The sequence below is a fragment of the Pezoporus flaviventris genome, unplaced genomic scaffold, assembly GCF_033815535.1.
Source record: "Pezoporus flaviventris isolate CSIRO_AGI_PZ_B2104156 unplaced genomic scaffold, CSIRO_AGI_Pfla_v1 ptg000093l, whole genome shotgun sequence".
In the NCBI taxonomy this organism is placed as follows: Eukaryota; Metazoa; Chordata; class Aves; order Psittaciformes; family Psittacidae; genus Pezoporus; species Pezoporus flaviventris.
The window spans coordinates 3,790,933-3,817,013 of NW_026892641.1; the positions used below are offsets into that span (position 1 = coordinate 3,790,933).

The 26,081-nt window shown below is 51.6% G+C and overlaps 1 protein-coding gene across 6 annotated transcripts in view; it reads right to left on the reverse strand.

Moving 5' to 3' along the window:
- LOC133281060 (opioid-binding protein/cell adhesion molecule homolog) overlaps positions 1-26,081 on the reverse strand; it is a 332,189-nt gene that overhangs the window by 81,035 nt on the left and 225,073 nt on the right. For 3 of the 6 annotated variants that reach the window (XM_061476212.1, XM_061476211.1, XM_061476213.1), the window contains one exon: positions 15,127-15,211. In XM_061476212.1, the coding sequence (XP_061332196.1) occupies positions 15,127-15,211 (85 nt within the window). Of the gene's footprint in view, positions 1-15,126; positions 16,185-24,762; positions 25,048-26,081 lie in introns of those variants that run through there. The other 3 variants (XM_061476214.1, XM_061476215.1, XM_061476210.1) reach the window with 3 other exon arrangements.

Here is a 26,081-nt window from a genome sequence, read left to right on the forward strand (position 1 = left end):
TCAAAGGCTCCCCGAAAGATGACAAGTCCTCCCTCCCCTGTTCCCAAGTTAAGAGCCAAGGACAACCGCCCTAGTTCTAGGATGAATCACGGGGTGAGCAATGAGACGCCCGAGGGAGCTGTGAGCATTCCAAAAGGGATTTGAATAGCTCAGCTCCTTCCCCTCGCCCACCTCCCCAAGGACACAGCTCTGGGATGGTTCCTCTCACCACCAGCATCCCTCTGCACACAAGCACAAAACCTGAGCGATGACAAGAGCCCAAACTCCCTGTTTATGCCCCTTGCAGTCTGCAGACACTTGAGTCTGAACTCCAAGAGCCAAGAACTCATTCCTGCCTTTCAAACCCAAAGCCTTTGAGCTTCTCTGACAGCAGCTGACCCTTGTCTAGAGACTCGCAGGGCACTCAAGCAGTCAGAAGCACCAGGCAGGACCTGAAGCTTTACAGAGGCAGTGACTTTTGGGATGTGAAGTTAATCACACAAGTGAGCATCTGTGTTGCTGGAAGGGAGAGCAGGGGCTGTCAGAGACTGCCCTTCAAAAGTCTGAACCATCTAAGATCTCCATGTCCAGACACGAGCAGGGTGCCACCGTGCTTAAATCACAGCGTGAGGGCTGGGGGCTCTTAGGATGCCCCCAGAGGGGACCAGCTGGCTCACTGGGGCTCATCCCTCCCAGTCAGACAGCTGATTAACCCAAAAGAGTCCTCAGCATCCCTCCTCCATGTACCACAAAGCACCTCGCAACAGCTAATAAACCTGCAGTGCAGAGGCCAAAAGCCACCAGCTCTGATTCAGCACAAGAAAGGAGAGGAGATAAAAGCTGTCACCATGCCCCAGACCCTCAATGCAGCAAGAGATGGGCAAAAGGAAAACCTTGAAGAGATGAGGTTTGCAAAGGTCCCCAGTCCTCCAGCATGGGAAGGATGGCACGAGACTAATGGCACTGTGAAATCTAAGGGAAAACTGCCGGACCAGGAGAGTTCAGTAGCTTTGACGCTGTTCCTCACCCTTCAAAGTCACTCCCACGCTGGTCTTTGCCAAGGCAACTGCCTCATGTTGTCACTTGGGGTGACCCCATGGTCTTCCCCAGACCCAGCAGCTTCAGACTTGGCCAAACTTGCCCTTTCTTGCCACCTTCAAAGACAAGTTTGACCTGATGGCTTAGGAGATTGCCCCTCACTTCATGAAGAGGTGACACACACCCCATGATGTCACATCCCACGAGGTGGAGCCTGAAGTGCTCTAACAGAATGAGTAACACCATTGGCTGCACACATAGATACTATAAGACAAGATACAGAAGATCCTGAGGCCAAAACCATCTCACCTTCACTTGCTCCCAACCCCATCCTCTGCAAAAGCAATGTCTCCCCAACTCCTCTCAAGGACAGGGTAACTCTCCACTTCACTCTTTTCCTCTTCAAAGGGAGCCTTTTCCAGGTCCTAAGGCTCTGTCTCAACCCTTTCCCTTCCTTGGAGGCATCTGGACCTTCATGGGTTACATCTCATTACATGTCAAACACTGCCTCTGTCCCTTCAGCATCCATCTCCACAGTATCCAAGTGCCTCAGGTGACTAGAAAAGTCCCTTTGTGTGTTTTCCCAACCCTTGGCTGTACAAGCACCATTTCATCAAGCTCAGTGATGAAGCCAGAAAGGAGCCAGAACAGGCTGCGCAGCCACGGCCAGGATAAGCACAGCCTTTGAATGAGAGGGGATCACACGCTCACCAGCACAGCCCAATGGATCATAGAATGGGTTGGGTTGGAAGAGACCTTAAAGCTCATCCAGTTCCAACCTGCTGCCACACATAGGGACACCTTCCACTCTAAGGAAGGCGTTTGGGATGCACAGCTTCCCTAACTTGCCCTGGTGCAAGTAACAACAAATGACCTTTATTCCTTGGAAAAGAACGTTCAGGAGCCTGTTGTGGAGAGACAAGACATAAAAATCACCATAAACTACACCGAGCTGGGACTACCTCTTTGCTAGTGCCTGTCCCAGCCTCCTGGCCCTACTAGAGTGTGAATAATGATAATCCCTCCCTCAGCATCACAATGGAACACTTGCTTGCTACTAAAACTTACTTAAAATTCATACCTACGTTGGGAGATTATCCAGGAAACTCTAATTACTTATCAAAAGCAACGATGATGTTTTAAGGAGAGGGAGTGCCCATAAATACAGAGCCATAAATAAAGCACTACTCAGTAGCACGGATTAATTTGTATTTAATTGCTAGAAATTGCTATCACTTACTAAACATTCCTTGCAGAATAGGCAAATTCTTTTAAGAACCATTTCAATTGTTAATGGAAAGACTTTTTTCTTTATTATTACTGATTATTTTTCCCTTCCTTCTTTCCCATCCCAGCTCCACGTGCGGGAAGCATCCATCCCAGCTCTGCACTTTGCAGGGATGGGGTTTCTGGGGGGCAGAGAAAGACCCCTAAAGAACCAAAGAGCTGCTCAGGCTTCAAGAGGCCTTTGGTGAAACCCTGAAGTTGGTGGTGAGAAACCTGCTCTGACATAACAAGGGTAGAGATTGCCTGCAAAGGACTGAAAGAGCTGGAAGCTGCATACCCATCACGCACCCAGGGAGAGAAACACCTCCCATGGAGCATCCTTTCGCTATTCCAGGCTCTGTGGCTGTGTAACTCCTCTCCATAGCATGGACCCTGCCCTCCATCCCAGAGGATGCTCCTGTGGCAGGAGGTGAGCTGTGCAGCATGTGCCAAACAGCCCTGGTACTGCTTCCTCCTCCTTTCGCGGTGTTCTCTGCTTTGCTGTTGGCACAACATCCCATCAGCACAGTTAATTACATCCACGCTGACTGTGAAGGACAGGCTGATGCTTGCAAAGAGCCGGAGGCTGTGCAATCCATCCCGCTGCTCTCGCACAACAGCTTCCACCTTTGCTGACAAACTGCAGCACAGCACTTCCCAAGGGAGCTTTTCCACTCAGCACCAGGCTTCGGGGCTGCTCTGAGCCCCGCAGCCCTCCCACCTCCACCCAGCATCCCCAATTTGAGGTCAAACAGATGGCCGCAAGCATCTCCATGACCCTCATTGCCCAAACAGAGACTCGCCAAAGGTTAGCTTATAGCCCAAAATGCAGAAGGAATGGTTGCAACCTGGTCTAGTGTGAGGTGCCCCTGCCCACGGGACACCATGGAACTGGTTGATCTTAAGGTTTCCAACCCAAAGCATTCTATGATAGCTGTGGCCAGAGCTCTGCTTGCAGATAAAGCACCAGAGGCAGGAAGCCACCCCAAAGAGCATCCTCTGAGGCAGAGGAACAAGTATATCCACGGGTGAGTGGGGATTGGAAGCAGGGAAGGGTGTTGGAAAGAGCTGCTCGAGTAAAGAGAGAGCTGGGGTCTCTGGGCCTGTCAATCCACCACCAAGACATCACTCCATCCCCCCTGGACCAGGCTGCCAGTCACAGGGAAACATGTGCCAGCCATGACAAGCAAAGCAACCGACACACGCATCTCCTGCTTACAATAACAGCCCTTCCGTGTCTAATCCATCATATTCGAGGCAGATCTCTTCCCCTGAAGTGTTGTCAATGAGGATTTCATTTAGTGCTAATTAGGCAAATATTGCATGTTAAACACCCATTGATTATTAAGAGACAGTAAGTGGGGTTTAGCTCTGCAGTGTGCGCGGACACGCTGTATTATAGCTGGGATGAAGCTGGTAAATGTCTTGCTGTTCCTAATCATCAGATAGTAATTAACATCCAAGAACTTGTAACTTGGTTTATCATTATAGATTTAGGAAGGCACTAACAGTACTGTATGCTAATTGAATAGCAATTGATTATTTAAGGCATATAAAGATTTAGCAGCTAGGTAATAGATACAGTTGTTAAACTTTAGGAACCATCGCACAGCGTACTCCTGTTGCATGAATGAGATGGTGCTCCTGAAGGTAACTTTGAGATGGGGTTTTCCAATGGGCAAGCCCCCTAAATCCTGACTGGAAAAGACACACACAAGACACTGAAGTCTGAAGTGATCTCCCTCTAAATAACTGGAATCAGTAGATGTCAAGCAGCCCATCTCGATCATGGTGTCCACTCCCTATACTTGCCTCTGCCCCCCAGGACATCCCCATGCTCCACGGATGGGGCCCGAGCCCATGCCCAGAGCCAGCAATGTGGGAAGGTTGGGAAGAATGGGCTCTTTTCCACGTGGGAGGAAAAAGAAAGATGAGAGACTGAAGCCCTGCATCTGAAAGGGAAAAGATAAATGGCTTCTGAAGGGAAATAACCTGCTGGACTCAGTGGGTTTGGCAGCACCCTGCTAAGTGCAGATGAGACTTGAAAACCAGCTGCAAGCTCAGCAATTGCAGCCCAAAGCAGGAGTTTCAGAGAGTGAGGCCAAGCAGATGCTTCCCAGAATGAGCCCACAGCCAGGACCATGTGGTCCTGGCCACCCTCAATGCTCCTGGCTTGGGGCAGTGGCCTCGGAGAGGGATGGCAAAGGGATTCAGCTGGGAGTCGGCATCACTGACCTGGCATCAGGGCATTGCCCAGAGGGATGTGGCTGCAGCTCATTCCCTGCTCCCAGTCACACAAGTGGCTGCTGAAAAGCTGGTGAAGGTGAGAAGGCACCACACACCCTCACCGGGTGTAGCTACAATAGGAAGAGCCAGCGCCTTTAGCAAAGGAAGCTAATTCCCACTGATGGGCTGTGCCCAGCACTGATTTATTAGGCAATAAAAGCAAAGGCAAGACAAATGCTCCAAGTGCACCTCTGAGAGTCTGCAGCCTCGGCCAGAGAGTCTGGGCAAGCCCCGGCTGCCTCTTAACACCTCCTCTTGTGCACACCAGGACTGTCCGGGGACCAGGGAAGGGGCTGGTGCACTCTGCTGGGGGGCTGGAGCACGACATCCTCTGCAAGAACGGGAGGAAAGCACTGCTGCTGCCAACAACTGTACCAAACGGCAGCAGAAGGCAGCAGGATGAGGCCAGCGGCCACCCACTGTCTGGGAGGAAAACCAACCCAACCTTACAGAGCAGAGAATATCATAGAATGGGTTGATTCTATGGGACCTTAAAGGGAAAAACCTTAAAGGGACCTTAAACCTCCTCCAGTTCCAGCCCCCTGTCATGGGCAGGGACACTTTCCACTAGAGCAGGTTGCTCCAAGCCCTGTCCAACCTGGCTTTGAACACTGCCAGGGATGGGGCACATAATGAGACATCATGAAGCACATTGCTATTTCAGAGACCCTCTAAGTCCTCAATGCCATCCCAAAACACCAGCCCTGCAGCATGATGCTGCTATGAACCCACACACCAGGAACCTTATGCGAGATTTAGGACATAAAGGATGTCACTCAGCCCTTGGTACCATCCAGAAGGGCATCATCAGCCAGCTGAAGCCTCAAAGTACTGTAAAGGCAGCTTTTCCTACCTGCTGGGCACAGAGTCCATATCGGGCTGGGTCTCAAAAGCAGGGAAGCACCTTACAAGGACCAGTCCATTTCCTTCCAGCCTGCTCCCAGACACTGGTTCCCACCTGAGGTTTCCCATCAGCTCACTACAGCCTTGCCTGGGTCACTGACAGAGGCACCTTCTGCTTCCTCCTTACCCATGTGGTTTGTCCCACTGCCACACAGAGGATATTGGAGTAGTCCTCTGTGACCAATCCCTCTGCTGGCTGTGGTACAGCTTCTTGTCCTTCCCTTGCTCCAGGGCTTTCCCAGGATGGAAGGTGAGCAATATAGGAGTTTCTCCTCCCTTTTCCACACTAGACACTCCATTTGTCCTTCCCCAGTGGTCTGGAGCATCCCCTGCCCTCCCAGACGAGCTGAAGCAGTCCTGACATCACTCCAGCCAGTTCTCTACAGATCCAAGCATCGGCCCAAGCAATTCCTATGGGAACAGCAGCAAGAGAGCGGAGCAGACTGGAGGAGGAGCAGAGAGCAAGAAAACCCCCCCTCTTCAAGAGTTCTGCAGTGGAGTTTACCTGTGCTGCAGCAGGCAACAAAGAGAAACGTCAAAAGCAATGAGACAAGGCAGGGGAGGCGTCGCAGCAGATAAAGGATTCTTCAGGTATGAGAAAAACCAGCTTTGGAAACCTCGCGGAAGTGACTTCAAAGTCTCCAGAGGATCTCAATTGAGAGTCTGTCACTTGGTGTCAAGATAACTTTCTGGACAGCTCTCAGAGCTTGTTAAGCTCTTGCTTAGGCTGCATTTGAGCTCTAGTGGCAGTGCTGTCTGCAAGCACAAGCACTGAGACATGCACCGGGTACATACAGCTTTGCCGTTATCCCTCCAGCATCCCCCATCATGACCAGTGGCAATGGGCATGGGGAACTCAGTTTGTGCTGCTCTGGTGTCCTCAACATCAGAAGGACATGGAGCTGTTGGAACAAGCCCAGAGGAGGCCACGAGGATTATCAGGGGCCTGAGCACTCAGAGGAGTTTCTGGGTTCAGGATGGGAAACGCAGGACCAGATGCAACAGCCTGGGTAATGCAGGTGGTCAAACCAGATGGGTCTAACAGTGTCTCGGCATCACAGTCTACAGCTCTGAGAAGAAATTACCTGCTTCCCCCACAGCAATCACTTCATCCAGAGCCCTGCAGGACTCCCACTGTTCCCACTAGCCCGAATCCTTGACTTTAATTAAGTCCAAGCAGCCTTCTCCCAAGGAGAAGGGAGGAGAGGGTGACTCAGGCAGCGATGGGACCAGTGGTGGAATTATCCTCCAGTTACAAATATTAATTAAAACCAGACCTCCCCCCAGTTTAAAAATAGGAAAAAGCCAAACGAATCAATTCCACATAAAGGAATATGTAGGGAGAGGGAGCAAGAGGAGGGAGGGTGACACAGAGAGAGAGACAGGATGCGAAGTGAATGCTAAGAGCTTTCCACCGTCGCTGCAGTAAGCCCCAGGCCTGGCTGCTTCCACCAGTTACCTCGAGCCTCCTCGGAAATGGGCTCAATCTACCTGCTGCTGCACCACAGCAACTCCTGTGATCACACAAAGGCCTTGAGATCTCAGCTTTAGCTGCCTTGATCGAATTAAATGCAATGCCACTGTGAAGCAGGCTCTTAATTTCAGGTGTAAGCATGGAGGCTTTCTCTTCTCCTACCGGCACTCATCCTCTTTCTGCAGCGATGAGTTGTTCATGGGTTATGCTCTTTAAGAAAGAGGGAAAAAAGTCATCTGATAAAGTGGGTTATAAAACCTGTGGTGGTAATAAACGAAGAGCAAGGAGCCTGATGCAAAGGCAGCAGAGAAGGCAGAAGCCACTATGGGGACGCAGTAGCTGAACTGTGATTAATACATGACCATGGGTGACGGGGAGAGCAGCGCAGGATGCCACTCGCTGCACTGAACCAGTGATGGGGGGTTGAAATGGAGAGCAGAGGGGACCTCACTGGGGCAGAGGGGAAGGTGTTGATGAGGGATGATGAGTAGTTGGTTCTCCAGTGTCAAAGCTGAGGGAGGAGAGGTGCCTGGTACCACGCAGAATCATGGAATCATAGCATCAGCCAGGCTGGAAAAGACCTGAAAGATCATCAAGACCAACCACTTCCCAGCACTGCCAAAGCCACCGTTAACCCATGGCACTGAGGGCCTCATCTACACCATGGGTGAACACTTGCAGGGACGGTGACTCCAGCCCTGCCCTGGGCAGCCTGTTCCAATGCCTGAGCACCCTCTGGGGCAGGAATTGTTCCTCAGCTCCATCTAAACCTGCCCTGGTGCAGCTTGAGGCCGTTTCCTCTTGTCCCATCCCTTGTTCCTTGGGAGCAGACCTGGCTCCATCCTCCTGTCAGGCACTTGTAGGGAGCCATCAGGTCCCCCCTGAGCCTTCTCTTCTCCACACTGAACCCCCCAGGTCCCTCAGCCATTCTCCACCACTCTTGTGCTCCAGGCCTTGCACTGAGATTACCATCCCCTGACCAAAAGCTGCAGGAAAAAGTCATCTCCTGTGCCTGGGTTCCTGTTCAAGGAAGTTGGGGGAAACTCAGCACGCAGGGACGTGGCAGAAAAGGGCTTAGAGTGGAGGAAAAGATGGAGGGAGATATTGTTTTCTCCACTCTGGTACTCTCAGATATGTCAGTCTGAGACAGATCTGCAAGAACCAACACGACCACAGACTCAAACTCCTTCCACAAATCCCACTCATCCTCCTTCCTATCTCTGTAAAATGAGGCTAACAGCAGGATGCTCCCATGGCTCTTACAAGTGGGATGTGTTACAAGGAGGTGCCCTGGGAGCAGACAGCGCTTCTTTTTATCAGCCTTCGTTATTATCACATTACTGTTAGCCCTGCTTAGGTGCCCAGGAAGCATTCCTGGCTTTTCTTGCCTCTCCATGGGAGCAGGACAGCCTGCTGGCAAATGCCCATGAGAATTACAGCCGGGGTTCCCGGGCACAGACACGGCTATCGGCTCCTTTTTATGAGCCTTCATTGTTATTACCACCTATTTCTTTTTACATTCCTGCCAAAATACCAAACATTAATCTCCCTCGTTCCCTGCAGGGAAAACATGGGTAATTGGATTTATATGGGTTAGGAATTTGTTAGATTTTTATATATATACACGCACAAACAGGCACACATACAGCAAAAACATCCCAAATAGGAGGCAGGGGGACGCACTGCCCCAGCGGGACTGGCCCCGGGGCTTGGGTACCAGCTGGATGAAGCCCAGCATCCCTGCATCTCAACCCCATGCTGACTGCTGCGCTTTGATTTAGGAACTCATCCCACAGCACTGAACTTCACACGGTGGGAGTTAACCAGTCATGGGGTTTGCTTTGGTTCATCCTTCCAACATTCTCTTTTTCTCTTTCCTCATCCTCTTCTTCCCCCCCCCCCCCCCCCCCTTGTCCCTCTTTCTCCCTCCTGCCCTCCCATCCCTCTTCTCTCCAGCTCCAGCCAGGAGGTGACACCACATACGAGAAGCAGCAGCAAGATGCTCCATGAGATGGCTCCTTGGCTTTCCCTACCCTGAACTCTGCTGCACTGGAGATGGCACAAAGCACAGCGTCAGCACAATTTACTCATCTGATCCTCCACCACAACAGTTGTTGTTCTCATTATCCTCCCCCATCCACGGAGCAGCAGACTTGGAGACCCATTTGTATCCCGAGGAACAAGTGCATCAAGAGAGTATAGTCATGGAAACAACTCGTTTGAAGCAAACCTTGGGATAGATACAGTCATCGGAAAACAGAAGTGAGTATTTTGCACTGAAGAACCAATCTCGAAGGGTTTCTGTCTGTCAGGGAAGACAAGACCTACGCAGCAAATCAAACCTGTAGTAAACAACCCATTCCAGGCTAAAAACTGTTGGCAGGGCTGTTGGGGGAATTATTTTGTTCATTGAAAAAGAAGAAATCAACCCGGCACATCCTCACCCTTAAAAGCTGCTTCCAAGGACACACAAAATGATAGTCACTGAATGAGATATCCCTTATGAACTGCCTGCTCGGCTGCAGTATCTAAAGATTATCACTTAAAACAATATGTCCAGCTGATGTAAAAAGCATCCACGGTTTAGGGCTGAGAAACACAAGGAGGAGGCAAACTGTGAGAGCAGTCGAGGGAACAGAGGAACTCTTTGGGAGCCAGGAACGTGAAAGACAGCCGCTGTGCTCCGGATTCATTTTGCAGCGTTAACACCTAATCCTTTTCTAGAAACAAAGACCCTGAGCTCCTGGAGAAGTGCGTGTGATCCAGAGGAAGGACAGCTATTACTGCCTGCAATCCCGGGGAGTTTATTATGCTTGCAAGAAGATCTCGTGTACCCTATAGAGAAAGGATTACTCACAGTTCAGTCTCATCCCCTGGAGCTGAGCATCACCATTCGGAGCTATTTCTGGTGAGTGGAGCTCAGAAACTTAGCGTGGGGGTTGGCTTTGTGCTGGGCAAAAGGACCAGCAGCACAAGGTGAATGCCCCGAAGTCAGCCCCGTATTTCCTCCTTGCACAACACGACTGTGCTCCTGAGCGGGGACAAGCAACCTGTCCCTATGCAATCCTACACAAACCAGCAAGCCCCAGATGGAGACTCAGATTCATCCCATAGCAAGGACACCAGGAGTTCAAACACAGCGTCCCAGACTGATCTGGGTTCAAAAGGACCTTAAAGCTCATCCAGTTCCACGGGCAGGGACACCAAGCCCCTGTGTCCAACCTGGCCTTGAACACTGCCAAGGATGGAGCAGCCACAGCTTCTCTGGGCACCCTCACAGGGAAGAGCTTCTGCCTAAGAGCTCATCTCAGTCTCCCCTCTGGCAGGTTAAAGCCATTCCCCTTGGCCTGTCCCTACAGATCCTTGCCCAAAGCCCCTCTCCAGGTTCTGTGTAGGTCTCCCCTGAGCCTTCTCTTCATTCACATCCACCAGCATCTCTCCTGATGCCAGCCAGGCCAACAGCATGGCACAGGGCTGCTCCAACCCCACCGAAGTGGGAAGGGAGCACCACCTGGGGAGGATGGGCACCAACTGCATGGTCTCAGCATCACCACTCGCCTTCATGCACCGGGCTGGGGTGGAGGGAACCTTTCCACAACCCCCTCAACCTTTTCTCTCCAACCACCCTTCCAACGGCTGCACCGTTACAAGTGAAATTAGTGGGCATTGTAATTATAACTATCAGGAGCAGATAAGACAAGTTAAATACCAGCTACCTAGGGAGAAATTATTATGCCAGCCAGGAGGATCCAAATGCCAGAATCCATGGCTGTAATTTCCCTGAGTCGCCAATTACAGCTCCACCACGCAGCGAGTTCTACCTTGGAAACAGCAGGTATATATTTAGCTGCTCCAGAAAACTTTTGGGGGGAAAGAGAAGGAGGAAAGGCCAGTGATGGAGCAAGTCCTCACTAATCTGCTCTTCACTAATCCCCATGCTTTTAGCATCTGCACACAAAAAGCAGCGACTCTCTTCCCACTTCCCAGCAAGGACTTAACTGCGGAGAGACGGGGCTGCATTACCGTGTCTTTTCTATACTGGTTGCACGGGTGAGTGTCACAACCCCTATTTAACAGGTAGGAAAACTCGAGGGCTGGTGGTTTGACTGAGCAAGAAGGGGGGGAAATCTCATTTCCCAGCTTCCCAAACCTATGGTTAGAGCCTGTGGTCCTGCTCCTGCTGGTTCTACTTTACTCGGGCCTCATTGTGTACTGGGAAATCAAAGTGCGGTAGATTACTACACCTCCTGCCCCCCCCCCCCAAAAAAAAAAAGAGCAGAATTGTCAGGAATAATTAAAACTATAATTGCAAAAATAAATGGAAGAGTGGCATTTTTATTCTAGCTTCTTAGTTTTAATTGGAATTGTTCTCATAGTCACTAATTGACAAAACAGAGCCAGGAGCAAAGTCTTGGATGCAAATGAGCAGAGCCACCCTGGTTGTCTGGTCTCCTTGGACAAGCAATAGGGAGGCCAGAAGTGAACATAAAGGTAGAGGGTGATTTGACTTGAAAATCTGCCTTTAAATGCAGGGGGAAAGCCTCTCTGTATTATTTATCTTAGATAAAAGCTTAGTTATACATGTGTTAGTTGTACAATCTTAGCACCACCTATGAAAGCTCATTTCTTCTCATCCCCCTCCTCTAACCAAACCAGTGCTGTTGGCTCCATTTTACACATGGGGAAACTGAGGCAGAGAGCAAGAAAGGCCTTCTCAAGTCCTTGTGTCCCCACACTGATAGCCAAGGAGCAAACCCAGCACATCCCATCGCCCAGCTGTTCCCTCCAACCACTGCATGGCTCTCTTTGCCTTAAAAATAAAGCTCCAATATTTCTTAAACACAGATAAAACTATAAAGCCTTGAAATTTGGAGCAGCTGCTGCTTTATGTCTTTATGAACTGTACTGATGCCTGTTATAAAAGGTCGGCTTGCTGGCGGCACAAGGAATACGATCCCATTTACTCCACATCCCCCATTTCAGCATCAAGATGTGGTACCCGTGGTTCAGCCGCTGCCTGCATCGCCCTGAGCTCTGACAACAGCAGTGCTGGTGCTTCCAGCAGTCGGGAGAAAACATAATCCAAGGTTTCTAGCTAGGATCAACCCATTGGGAATTAGTGACCATGCTGGGGACCTGCCAGCGATGCCCCTGCAGCATCCCACGGGACAGATGCCTGTGGCCCTGCGAGCTGCAGGGCACGCATCCAAGAAGCATCGTGCATAGCAAGCTGATACTCGGTGGCACTCTTCCCACAAGCACAAACTTAATCCTTGTTTCCACATCAAATCCCAGCTGGGAAATGAAAAAGTGACCTTCTTCAACCTCGAGCGTGCTCCTTGCTCTGTTCCACGTCCCAAACTGGTGGCTAATGCGGGTTACTGCTACCACCTAAACATCTGCCCCTCTTCATAGCAGGTTTTGTGCTTCAGAGGCAGGTAGGAGGCAGCTCGATTTTCTCTTTAATACTACACAGAGAATTTGCAAACTGCCTCAAGTTCCCGGGAGAGGAAAGGTGCAGGACTATTATGGGAATTGTTTGTTCTTACAATAGGAAGCAGTGAATTACCAACAATCTCTGCTTAAAACAGGGGACTCATTTGCTGCTGATCTAACATGACCCCAAACTCGACTGTAAACGTTAGCCTTAGCTTCTACAAGGATTCCACTGAGCCTCCCTCGGAAAAAGGGTGGAGAGGTGGAAATGGATGTGCCCGAAATCCAATACAGGAAACCCACAAACAGCCTGAAAAGCCTCCAGGTTTCCTCCTCCATCATGCGGTTCTGCTCTCCCTCACATCTTTCTGCAGTGCCATGCGTGTGCTTAAAGAGCTCAGAGCTTCCATCAGCCCTGCTGAATCCAAGGGAGTTTACACAGCTCAGCCCGCCCTATGACCAGGTAGCAGCAGGGTGGGAGAGGACCTGGCGAGTCCAATCCCTGCAGGATTGTGGCTAATTCCATAAGTGCGATAAACTGGAATTACAGGAGCTTTTCTCCTCGGTTTGAGCCCCACAAGTGCCATTTTGCAACGAGGACAGCAGAGGACACCACATCTGCTCTGACTACAGGTGCACAGACCGTTTGCTGGGTGAAAACCCTATTGAGGGCCCCACACTAGACACCTACCCAAGCATCATCCACACGGGAAGCCTGTCCTGGGCAGTTTCCCATTCCCAGCTCTCTGTAGGGTATTTCAACCTGATAACGAATGCCAACTGCATCCTTGAGAATTCCACCTTTGGGCTGCTGCATACCCAGAACAGGGGATAAGAATGGGAGAGAGGAGTTAGACCATTGGGAAACAGCAATGCAAGAAGGGAGTGTGGGCAAATGGGAGCTGGAGGCCAGAAACCTGACTGCAGCAAGCAAAAGCTAAACTTGAGGAGGAAAAGGGATGGGGTGAGCGTGGAAAAATCAGATGCCAAGCGGGGAAATGGGTAGAAAACAAGTGCTTTTGGGGCAGAGCTTCCTGTAAGTCACACCAAGAGATGCAGCGTTTCTTATGGGGAGGCTAAAATAGCTCAGCGCTCCGGAGCTGGCTGCTTCACAAACATCCCCTCTTGCAAACAGCACGGAAAAGAGGCCAAAAGCTTTAAAATATACATAAAGGAGATCCAAGTCAGCCCTCTGCTGGCAATAGGATCAGCTGGAGCTGCAGGAGCTGCCCCGGGAAGGGGCTCAGCACCCATCCTGCTCAAACCCCAATGAGCATCCTCTTGCTCCGACGGTGGGGAAAAGAGCACCAAAGCCAAAGGCATCTCTCGGAGGGGTTGTGCTCCCTTCTTTAACCTGCCTTGCTCACTCCAGCTCAGGTTAAGCATCATTGCAGTCAGTTATGAAGAGGACACATGCCCTCTGCAGTGCCACGGCCCCCAGTTACACAGGGTGATGACAAGCAGGGCCCTGCCTGGGAGTGAGGAACAGGGATGTGCTAGGCACAGGCAACATCCCAAAGCATGGAAGGCACCGTGCTGGGAGACCAGCACCTCTCTCACATGGAACTCGTAGAGCCTGTTTCCCACCATCACATTCTGCACTACCATTTCCCCCTACAACAAGGGGAAGATCACCCAACCCTCCCTGTCCATCCTTCCATATCCAGGTGAGCAGAGCATCCTCTGCTCCAGGCTCATCCTTGCTCACAGACAGCATGGCACGCACCTCATCCCTGTGCCAGGCTTTGGGAAGAGCTGCTCTCTGCTGCAGCCCTGTTCCTCCATGGTCTGAGCTTGTGTCGGGGTTACACACTACTCCCTAATGCAGTGAAAGCAGCAGATTAACTTCTCCAGACTCTCTCTCTCTCCAAGCTCACACCCTCAGCGCTCCATTCCCGAGTCACAGGGTCACTTTTCCACATGGATTAACCAGCTCAGGTCCTCCTGAAGCACACGCAGCACAACCCAAAGCCCCAGACACGACCTGAGTCCCCATCACCCTTTGAGAAAAGGCTGGGCTGCTATCTGCTCATCTGACCGCGCTTCTGTGATGCCTATTGAGAGCTGCTATCCGACACAGGCTAATGCACCATGTACACCTGTAACTCATTCAGGGAATAAGAAAAGGATGCTCTGCTCTATTGTGCAGCAGAGAAGTGGCCCATCTGCATAGAAGCCGCCTGCCTTTCTCCCCCAGCAAACAGAGTAAGGTAAAAGCATCCATCAGAATTCATAAGATGCACCCCTGGAGTAAAAGATTGATTTGATATTAACAGATTCGTGCAGAGACTATAAAGTGATCAAGGCAGAACACTGACACCTCGGAGGCATCGCAGCCCTGGAAACCCACTGGCAATGCAGGCTGGCATCGGTGCAAGCAGCACAGACCCCCCCCCCTCCCCTTCCCTCCCTTCCCACACAGCCGCACGCACCCAGAGACAACTTTGGGAGCGGCAGGCGGCACTAACTCACTGTCTGCCACCTAAACCCCTGTGTCAGCTCCTCGTCTGGCACCCGCAGCCCCACGCTGCAGCCCGTGCCCCAGCCCCACGCAGCACCAGCGCATCGCTCGCCCCAAAACCACTAACGCAGAGCATCCCCTCAACACAACGGGACACACACACGAAGTCTCCAGGAGGTCCCAGAACCCTCCAGGAGCCCCGCACCGCGCACAGCATCCCCCATGAGCCTTATCCAGACCCCCCTCCTCAGCCCCCCCAAGGCATCAATGCAGGTGCTCCTACCTGAGCGTGGCGCTCTCCCCTTGCCGCACTGTCACGTTGTCCATGGCTTTGGGGAAGGTGGCATCTCCGCTGCGCACGGGCACTCCTGCGGGCACAAGGAAGAGCAGCCTGAGACAGAGGACGACTAGGCACCTCCAGGGCAGGGCTAAGCACCCACCGACCCCCATCCTGGGCAGCAGGGACTTTTCCAACAGGCAAAAAACACACCCGACCAGGCCACCGGGAGCGAAAAGAGAAGGGGATGAAGGGGGGGAGAGAGGAGGGATGGGGTGCGTGTGTGTGGGGAAGGAGGGGAGCAAAACCACCGGGGCCGAGCGATGAGGAGCTCCACGGAGATCAGGAGAGCCCCCGGCAAGGCAGGATGCGAGCGCTGAGCCTGCCGAGCGGCATCCGGAGGGAGTCCCCAGTATCCTTGGGTGAGGGAGGAGGACGGGAGGGCCGGAGGGGAGGAGGAGGAAGAGGAGGAGAGAAGATGCAGTGCAAGAGATGAAGGTCACAGATGTGTGCCTGCTCCAGACGCTACTTTAAGATTCATTTGGGCACGCGCTGCGGAGATCTGGCATCAAAAGTTTATAACCCAAGGAGGAAACGTGGCTCTGGCACGAAAGGGAGGGCGGCCATAAACCCAGTCAAAAACAGGGGAGTTTGGCTGTTTGCCGGCTGCTGCTCTTTGAAATGATAACGGGAAAAGGAAAACAAAGCCCCTAAAACACCCGAAAGCTCCCCGAAATGCCGGTTCTGTCGCAAGATCGAAACTTCCCCGCGGAGCTGCCGGCGATGTTTCCCCCCCCAGGCCGGGGACGGGATGCTTCTCGGCTCCCAAAAGTGGGTCTCCAGAGACGTCCCCCCTTCAGCTGAGCAGCGAGGAGGAGGAGAAGGAGGAGGAAGGGTGTCGGGGCCGCGGCGGCAGCAGCAGCATCCCGGCCCGGTCGGGCGGCAGCATCCCCGGGCGCGCAGGCGGACTGCCCGCCGTTGTCATGGCAGCGGCTCCATCCCTGACCGGCGATCGGGCTCCCGCACACCCCGGTAACACCCGCACGAACACACACACACACACACACACACACACACACACACACACACACACACAGCGAGGCGGGCGGAGCGCGCTTCACCCGCCAGCCTTTAACCCCCGCCGCACCGAGCTCCCGCAGAGCAGCGGCACCGAGAGGCTCCCACCAGCCCAAGGGACTGCCCCCCCCTTTAACTGCTTCAAGCCCGGACGTCTCGCCCGGCTCAGCACCACGATGCTGGTCCCCTCGGCCACCCCAGCGCCCTTGCTGCACCTTTCCCTGCATCCCTAAAATCAATCAGGGTGGAAAAGATCTTTTAAGATCCAGTCCAACCATTCCCCAGCACTGCCAAGGCCACCACTAACCCATGGCACTGAGAGCCTCGAATAGCCTGTTCCAATGCCTGAGCACCCTCTGGGGAGGGAATTGTTCCTCAGCTCCATCTAAACTTCCTCTGGTGCAGCTTGAGGCCGTTTCCTCTTGTCCCATCCCTTGTTCCTTGAGGGCAGAGACCAGCCCCCTCTTGGCTTCATCCTCCTGCCAGGCAGCTGTAGAGAACCATAAGGTCCCTCCTGAGCTTTCTCTTCTCCTGACTAAACCCCCCAGGCCCCTCAGCCGTTGCTCATCACACTTCCATCCACTTGTTAATGCATGGTTGAATTCAGGGATGGCTCCCCTGTGGCTGGGAGCCTGTCTGCAGGCAGGGCAGTGAGAAACAAGGTCCTGCTGACACATATTTGCCCCACCAGCTCATTGTGGAAGGGAGCTCCAGAGGATCTCCCTACTCCATATCCCTGCTGTCCTCACTTCCTGACACAGACAGCCTTGCACTAGGATGGTTTTCCACCCCACCACTCCAAACAGGGTAGTGCTTGACATCAGAGTGCACCAACCCCTTCCCTGGTCCCCCTGCAGTCCTGTTATGCACAGGAGGTGGTCTTGGAGACATGCAGAAACCATCATTTACCTCCTCAAGCAGCAATTGAGGCCACCAAGACCTCAGTGACCATCCAGACACATCCATCTCTGTGCCTACGAAAGGAAACCAACCTCCCATTGCTACCTCCTTGCATTGTGCTGTACAGTTCCTCATCCCTAAGTCGAGACGGGCATGGTCCTCAACTGGATGCATTCCTACTCAATATAACATGCCCCTTTCAGGAGGAATATAACAACCAGTGAAAGAGTTTAAGCTATTTTGGGGCCCCAATCTTCTCCAGAGACCCAAATACAGCTTCTACAACCAATCAAGAGGTATTGGCAAGGGGTTTTCAGTGATTTCAAGCCAAATTATCAGCACTAAAGATCCTCTCTATATAGCAGTGGGATGCAGAGACCCTAAAGACACTGCTAGCCACAGGCTAGCACTGCAGAGATGTGTGCTGACTCCTGGCACCAGCTGATGGCTGCAGGCATGAGAGGGATGCTGACTGCAGCTTGGATAAATAGGACAGCCCAGGAGCCAAGGGAAGTGCAGGGAAAAGCACAGGGATGAGTTTTCCAGCTCTTCTGATAGAAAATTGCCTTAACCCTGAATACACAAGCCAGCTGCTACAATGCGAAGCATCCTTTTGGGGGGGAAGGATGGAGAGGAAGAACACCCCATCTCCTTCCCGATGGGCTCCCACCTTGGCACAGAGGAGCCATGGCTGCTGGCAGGGAAGGAGCAGCAAGGAGTGAGCACAAACCCATCACAGCTCCCCACAGTGAGACAGCCTGAGCCTCCTCCAGCAGCAGGGTGAGCTCCAAGGGGGAGGATGCTGCAGTGACCAGAAGCTGTGCTGGGTTCAATAGTGCTCACCCCTTGAGAGAGGAAGCTGTAGACATAGAGTGTGTGTAGCAGGAAGCCTGCCAGAGATGGTGTAATTTAGCAAAGGGGAGATTTAAAGGGGGAAAAGAGCCTGTCTGCCTCAAAAGAGCCTCTGAGGAGGCTGCAGAGATGCAGACACATGTAAAGGCAAGGTATAAACTGACAGACAGGGAGCTGAACTGGCATATATGGGGCATCCAAAAGGGAAAAGAGAGGGAAGGGAACGGTGTCCATATTTATGGAACAGAACCTGCCTAACTGGGTAGGACACAACAACCTGGCACCGCTATGCAGGTGGCATGCCTCAGTGAAGCCCCTTTGGGCACTCAACAGCGGGAGCAGGCAGTCAAAGAGCACCCTTTCCTGCCTCTGTCTTCTGGCTCACCCCATCACAGTTCTGGTTAAAGCTACCTTCTGAGGAAGCACACTGCCACCAAACAGAGGGAGCAAGCTGGGACATGGGGGAGGAAAGGGCAAAGGGAAAAAGAACTCAGAATCCAGGAGGGTACAAAACGTGGACGCAGCAGACATGAAAGCAGAGCCACTTCTGTGCCCAGACAGTTTGCAGACCAGAGGTTGCATGGGGTGGCTTTAGATCAGGTCCATGTCTAAAAATACCAGCTAGCTGAGAGGCTGGCACAGGCCCTGAGGGCATCAGGCATATGGCAGCGGCTGATCCTGCTCCTCAGAGTGACGTTAACAAGCCCTGACCTTCTCTCATCATCCCAGAGGCTCAGAAAGGAACTGAGATTGCAAGGACGAGTCCCTCCACCTCCCAGCCCATTGTCAATCTCCGCTTTTATTAGTGGTGCGGTTTGGTCTCCATCTCCCTCCGAGCTTTCTCCCTCATTGCTCTCATCAGGAGCTTGCAAATGCCAAGAGTCCAGGCTTGGAAGTAATTAGTGAGGGACCAGAGCCCATTGTGGGGCAGGTCAGTGGCAGCGCTGCTCCAGCACCATACTGGGACCAATGTACAGCAACACTGGGCTTTATTCTGCAGCCCCACCACTGCTCCACGTTTATTTTCCCCTTCTCCACGCATCTTAGGGCATGCTGGGATGCTCTCAGTCCATCTCCCTTAAGATGGATGCAGTGAGGGACGGAGACTGCAACAACACCAGGACCCCACACACTTGGGTAGCGTTAACTGCTCACCAGCACCCTCTGATACACTGCCTCTTCCTAAAGGATATTGATTCTCTCCTCTGGCAGGTTAAAGCCATTCCCCTTTTCCTGTCCCTACATCCCTTGTCCAAAGCCCCTCTCCAGCTTTCTTCCAACTCCTTTCAAACCAGAAACAGATGCTCACAGCTTAGGACCTTCCCACAAGCACCCTGCCTGGGGAGAGAAACACTACGAAGCACATCCACTTTTCGCACCAGGACAGCATCTTCTCCCGTGGTGAGAACAACCAACCACCACGTCCTTGTCAAAGTGCAAAGCGCAGTCCTCAGCAGGCAAAGACAACTAATTCTTAAGGAAAATAGAATGGAAAATGGTTTTCTTTGCCTTTTTTTTTTGTCCTTTTTTTCCCCTAAAATGAACTTTGAGCCACTCACAACTGAAGCAACCCATCGAAGCAAAAACCCAGCAGAGCTGGAGGGGAAAGCAGTCCTTGGAGGACCTGGCCTTGTTTAATCAAAGAGCTAATCCTTCACCCTCCAGCACTGGTGGAAGTTCCCAGATCTCCCTCTGGAAAGCCCAAAGAAGTTGTTTCAAAGCTCCTTCCCAGTCCCTGTCTGCAGAGAGCTGCTGGTGCTTCCCAAAAACCGGGGTCTTTCAAGGCATCCCTCTCCTGGGGCACGTGAAATCTCTATTCCTGAACATCCCGGCTACACTATCTGGCCAAGATACACATAACAACTCCATGGTGAATAGAGAGCGCTGTATCTTGTTGGTATCCTGCTACGTGCAGATGGCATCTGGGCTCGGGGCTATGAGATTTTTAACTAATATCTTTCTGCACTACTATCCCCTCCTCCCTTTTCTCCCACCTCCTCCTCCTTTCCACCTCCTCTTTCTCTCCATCTGTCCCCATCCCTTCTCTTCTCCACCTTTTCTCTTGCACACTTGCAGCTGCTAATTTTTCCCCAGCGTATTTGGCACTGCCTCCAGACACCTCTTCCCCCACAGCCCTGCTTCTTCCTTTCCCCAGTTGCTGCCAAACAGTCTCCATTTCTTTACCCTGTGCACGCACACCCCGGCACAGCAGGGAACCATAGAATCATGGAATGGTTTGTGTTGAAGAGACCTTAAAGCTCATCCAATTCCAACCCCTGCCACGGGCAGGGACACCTTCCACTGGAGCAGCTTGCTCCAAGCCCCTGTGTCCAAGCTGGCCTTGAACACTGCCAGGGATGGGGCAGCCACAGCTTCTCTGGGCACCCTGTGCCAGCGCCTCAGCACCCTCACAGGGAAGAGCTTCTGCCTTATCTCCAACCTGAACTTCCCCTGTTTCAGTTTGAACCCATCACCCCTTGTCCTATCACTACAGTCCCTGATGCAGAGTCCCTTTCCAGCATCCCTATAGCCCCCTTCAGACACTGGAAGCTGCTCTGAGGTCTCCACACAACTTCTCTACCCCAGGCTGAACAGCCACAAGCTCAGCATCCTCCAGTATGTTGGAACTGGGGTGCAGCAAAGCATCCCCCCATTCCTCAGATCAAAGCTTTGGGAATGCTATTCAGAGCTGCACTGACCGCTGCCCAGGCAATAGCACACACACAGCTCTCCCCCTCCATCCCCCTGCCTCTCTCCAGCAGGATTTATTTCTCCCACTTAATTTTCCCAGTTGTTTTATCTCGGTTTATCTTCACACTCAATCAGGCTCTCTGTACAAAGGGAACTTTTATTTTCTCTGCTGTTACATTTAATGCATTTTATCGCAGGAATTTAGCAAACAGAAAAACACACTGAGGTAATTGTGACCAAAAAAACACAGCTTATTCCTCAACCTGATCGTGGTCGTGAGCTCTCCTAGGCAGAAAATGCAAACTCAAGACCCATTCTCTTCCCTAACGCCCAACTGTGGGGCTGATTTAGCAATGAACACCCCTCCAACACCGTCCTCGCAACCTAAATGCATGGATAAAAGCTCCCATCTTCCATAAAATCCTTCTAGGATCGTGCAACCCCAGCTGAAGCAGAGGTGTATGCATCCCCAAGGCCAGGATGGACGGGGCTTGAAGAAACTTGGTTTAATGGAAGGTGTCCCTATCCATGGCAAGGGTTTGGAGCTGGATGAGCTTTAAGGTCCTTTCCAACCCAAACCATTCCATGATCCCATGATTTCATTTTCCAGCAGGATTTCTGACAACGGTCCAGGATTTTTTTTTTTCTTTTTATTCTAAGGCAAGCAAAATGTGAAGATTTCATTTGCGATGCCAAGATTTTTTTGTTGTTGTTGCCATTCCTGTTGGTATTTCGTGCTTTTGGGCATGTGTTCAGCTCCCCTGCGGTCTTTCCCTTCAAACCCAACTTTCGAGGGAAGAGGCTGGGGGGGGGCATCACAGACATGTGACATTTTGCTTCAGTGCCAAAACATTTCCATATCAAAACACACCAAAGTTCAGGCTGCTCCATCGAAACAGCACAACAAAACCCCACTGCATTGATAGTCCTTGCAGGCATCTGCCGAAGAGATGCTTCCAGCAAGCCCGCATCTCCCACATCACTGGGAAACAGAGGGGAAAACCCAGAATGGGGCAAAAAGGAGGGAATTGGAGGGGCTGGAACTGGATGATCTTCAGGCCCTTTCCAACCCAAACTGTTCTACGAGTAGAGAAGAGAAAGAAAGTGCAGGATGGGGGATTACAGAGATTAAAAGCCTCGTGCTTCAATACCAGCCCAAAGGATATGGGGTTTCTATAGTGGGGATGCTCAGGGGAATGGGAACACGGCATGCTGCAGCTCGAGGGTGACAGAGCCCATGTTCCCCCCAAGACAAGAGCAGGTTTGAGGTTGCAAAATGCCCCTTCTTGCTCTGAAGCCTCAGTTCCATCCCCTTATGGCCCAAAGTCCTATTTAGAAGCACTGTAGGTTACGAGTAGCAGGGGCAGACAAGCTGCTGCTGTTTCCAGCTCGCTGCACACTCCCATCAGTGTGACCAAGCATGGGGCAACACAACGGCCCCATTTCCCCCAAATGCCACCTCAGAAAGCCCACCACATCCCTATAGCAAGCATAGGCACTGCCAAGCGGAGCAGGAACATTTCTTCCCTCTCCTGCCAACATTACAAGGCTCATTTCATCGCCGCTTGCAAAGTGTTTTGCGAGCTCTTAACCGAACTAATAAAAGAACAAATAAATAGATAGCGCAGAGCCCTGTTGATGCTATTTCCAAACACGAAGACACCGTGTAGCCTCTGGGCTTATTTACAAAATACAGAGACGTGGAAACGATCAGAACCCACTTGTGCCACCTCCACGAGATGCTGGAAGAAGGAAACCACGTTCTTGGCTGTCCTGGGAGGCTTTGAAGCAGTATCCCCAGCACCCATTCAGAAGGTGACAGGAAGGAAAACCGTATCTACCTGTTCTGCTCAGTGGGTGTTGCTATTTTGCACCCCTGGGTGACACAAGAGCCACTCATCACAGAGCTGGTTGGGATAACAACTTCTCCCATGCTGGGGGATAGGAGGACCAGTGTTCCCCAGCTCTGGGCTGAGCATCAAACCTATCCCCATGCCATGCAGGCATGTCTAACTGTAGAGCTACAGGGCTTGCAGCCCAACCCCACCCTCAGCTCTGCCTCTGTATCAGCAGAGTGGCCAAGACAACAAGATGTAAAGCTAAAGAGGGAAAGCAAGAGGAAAATACGCCTAATTCCATCGACTGAAAACCTGGATTCCCTTGCAAGCAACAGCTTGTGCTGTAGAGAGCTGAAGCACTGCACAGCGCTCAACCTGCCCACCACGTAACCCTCCAATATGGTCCTCTCCTCCCAGGATGGTCCCTAGCAGCCCCATGGCTCTCACCATGGAGCAGCACAGCCTGTCTACCACCAGGAAGCCCAGAATCCTGCCTCTGCCTTGACACACTCATTTCTCACCCGCTCTCCTTCCCGAGGCAACAGGCCAACACACATGAGCCTTTGGAACATCTCACTGATGGGACAAGCTGGCTTCCAGGAGCAGCCATCTCCTGCCTGTGCTGCCTGCTGGAAGAGGCAGGAGAGATGGCAGCAGAGCAGGGTCTCTTTACCTCCTCTCACCCCTGCAGTGGGTAGCTTGGGCTGTTGCGTTAAGCAGATAAAGGTCTAAAACACTTACTCGTTGCTTGTCTGAACTTCCCAGGCTGCAAATCCCAGGGGAAATCAGAATTCTCAGTGTTTGCAGTCTTTCCTCACCGTGCCCACTGCAGATGATGTTTTTTCCTCCTTTGAAATACTTGTTTCTAAGGGCTGAAAGGGAGGGGGAACATTGGGTGAAGGAAGGATCTTGGCTCCTGCGGGCTTTGGATAAGTTCACTGGGAGTTTGATTTGAGCTGTGGGTAAATGCCAGCACAGGGACCTCACTATCTGAGCCAGCGGATCTGCTCCATGCACATCTCACTGCTGATTTATTCTCAGGGGTATTGGGCACAAAGAGATAAATATGCAAGTGGCAAAGCCGAGGTGGGGATGGGAACATCTCCATCTTCCTAGGTCAGTTCTAATTCATCTTTTCCAGTCAGCCTGGTCTGAGCCATTTACTTGTGACTCCAACCCAATTCTCTTCAAAGAGAATGGATTCTGGGATTAAAATCTAGGTTTGCAGCAAACAAAACTAAGCACGTTTTACGAGAAGGGTAACCTTGGGGGAGGTTTGCCTGCGGTTTCAAAGGCTGAGCAAGGTTTCTGTACACAGTTCTGCCTGCTGTCAGCAATCCCTGCTATCTCCAGGTTGCTGACAACCCGACAACCTCCGATACCGCAGCAAGGAAACAGCCTGCAAGCTGCAAGAGCTTGTTATCCCGTTCTGCAGAGAGAATAACGAGGTAGGAAAAGACAAAGGAAGCCAAACTCCTTTGGAGGAATAAGAGACCTGCCTCAAGCAACCCTGGAAGCCAAAGGTCCCTCCAAAGCATCGCTGTGTGCACCATTCCCAAGGGGCACATGGCTTTGGAGCAGCCACCAGGAGCTGGTTCTTTCACCACCCAGTAGCCCTGAGGTTCCTTTGGCTGTATTCAGGGCAAAGCCCCTTTTACCCCCCTCCAATTCCAACAAGGACAAACCACTGCAACAGCAGCGTTCCAAAACACTTCCCAGGCTGGGTTCAAGACACAGCATCCCCTTGTGCAGGGATATTCATCAGAGTCAGAGCCCCAGTGAGCAGGATGAGCAGGAAAGCTCCATCCTTTCCTCACCCATCCTGCATCTCCTCACGACTCTATTGTCATGTTAAGCAGCTGCTCAAACATTAAGCAAACCCATCAAGAAAAATAGGAGCCTTGCAGATGGGTGGCATTTTCTTCCTAACTGCTTTGGTTTTATTTACTTGAGGTTTCCCCCCCTCCCTCCATCCCTCCTATCTCCTTCACCCTTTAAACCCATCCCTGCTATTGCGGCTGGCTCCGCAAGCCACCGGCCTGATAAGCAGCCGCTTGCTCACTTCTGGACCTCCCAGGCTCTCTTATTCATTGTTGTTTTCTCTGTTGCTACAAATTGGCACTTCTAAAGAGATTTCCAGGCCAAGTATTAACCCCCTCCGGAGCCCAGCCACATAAACACACACGTTATTTGTCAAAGGAGGGGAAAGCAGGCGAGCTGTAGGGAAATTTAAGTGACTCGTCTGAAACAACGAAGGCAAAGGAGCCAAGACAGACGTTCCTACCTGCTTCAGGTCCTTCTCCCCTCCTTCCAGCCCCATCTGCAGCCAAATTCCTCCATCTTCCCAATAAATCAGCAACGACAAGCTCCCTTTCAGCCCTAGAAATAGGGCCCAGGAGTCCTGACCATATCTAAGCACAAAACAAGGTTTTTTCCTCGTTGCAAATTCTGATCCAACCTCCTTTTAGGAAAAGTTTTATAGAGGTTTTATTTATTATCAACTCCTGGATGATAAAATGAGGCCGCTACAAGGAGTCCTATTTATTTGCCCTCCCCTCGGAGGGCTGAGATGGGAAGCAAACGAAGGGCTCCAGCACTGACCCTGGGTTGCAGGCCATTGGGTGATTATATTATAACAGCTTGATAGCAGCTGTGATTTAATGCAGCTGTTAAAAATTAGCAAGGACTCCATCGAAAGCATCCCAGTCACTCACAATAACAGGCTAATAAATCATTCCCCCAGTGCTCCGTGGCATTTATAGTTCTATTTTAGAGCTGCAAAGCAGAGATCCGCCTGCTCTCCTGGATTTATTTTTATTTATGCTTTTAATAATGCAATTAAATAAATAAATTTAAGGCTGTTGTGACTCTGTTGCCAAAAAAAGCACGGAAGAGAACTTCCCCTGCATGACTTCCCTTGGTTATTTTCTCCCCAATAGCCAATTAAATGGGAAATGAATGGCTCCAAGATATTGTTTCCAACACACGGGATGAAAATCTGGCACCACTGAAATCCAGGGGATGCAGGGAGGAAGATGGAGGGAAGAGAGGGCAAAGCTGGGGTGGCTGTCACTCTTCTCCCCATCCCAATTTCCTCCTGTCACACCATTATCCTGAATATCTAGATGCTGCATTTCCTGGGAGCATACACGAATGCACTCGCCACTTCCCAGCCACCAAACCCACCTTTATTAATATCTTATGGGACTATGATTTGGGGCATTCCCATGCTCCTAAAAGGAGGATCTACCTATTGTGGCTGCAAGCCAGGCACTTAGAAACCTCCCCTGAAACGGGATGCCTGATGCCACAGCAGAAGGATGGGCCCATGGGGCCGGCTGTCCCGTCTTTCTCCATGAACCACATCATGATGGAGCACAGCTTGGCCTGGCTGTCACTCCAAGGGAATTCCCACCCAAGGGAATTACATTTTATGGAATCATAGAGTCCCAGACTAATCTGGGTTGGAAAGGACCAACCAGTCCTTGATGCAGGTCCCTCTCCAGCATCCTTGTAGCCCCCTTCAGATACTGGAGGCTGTTCTGAGGTCTCCACACAGCTTTGGCTTCTCATTTGCTGCCCAGCATGATGTGCCTGGTCCAG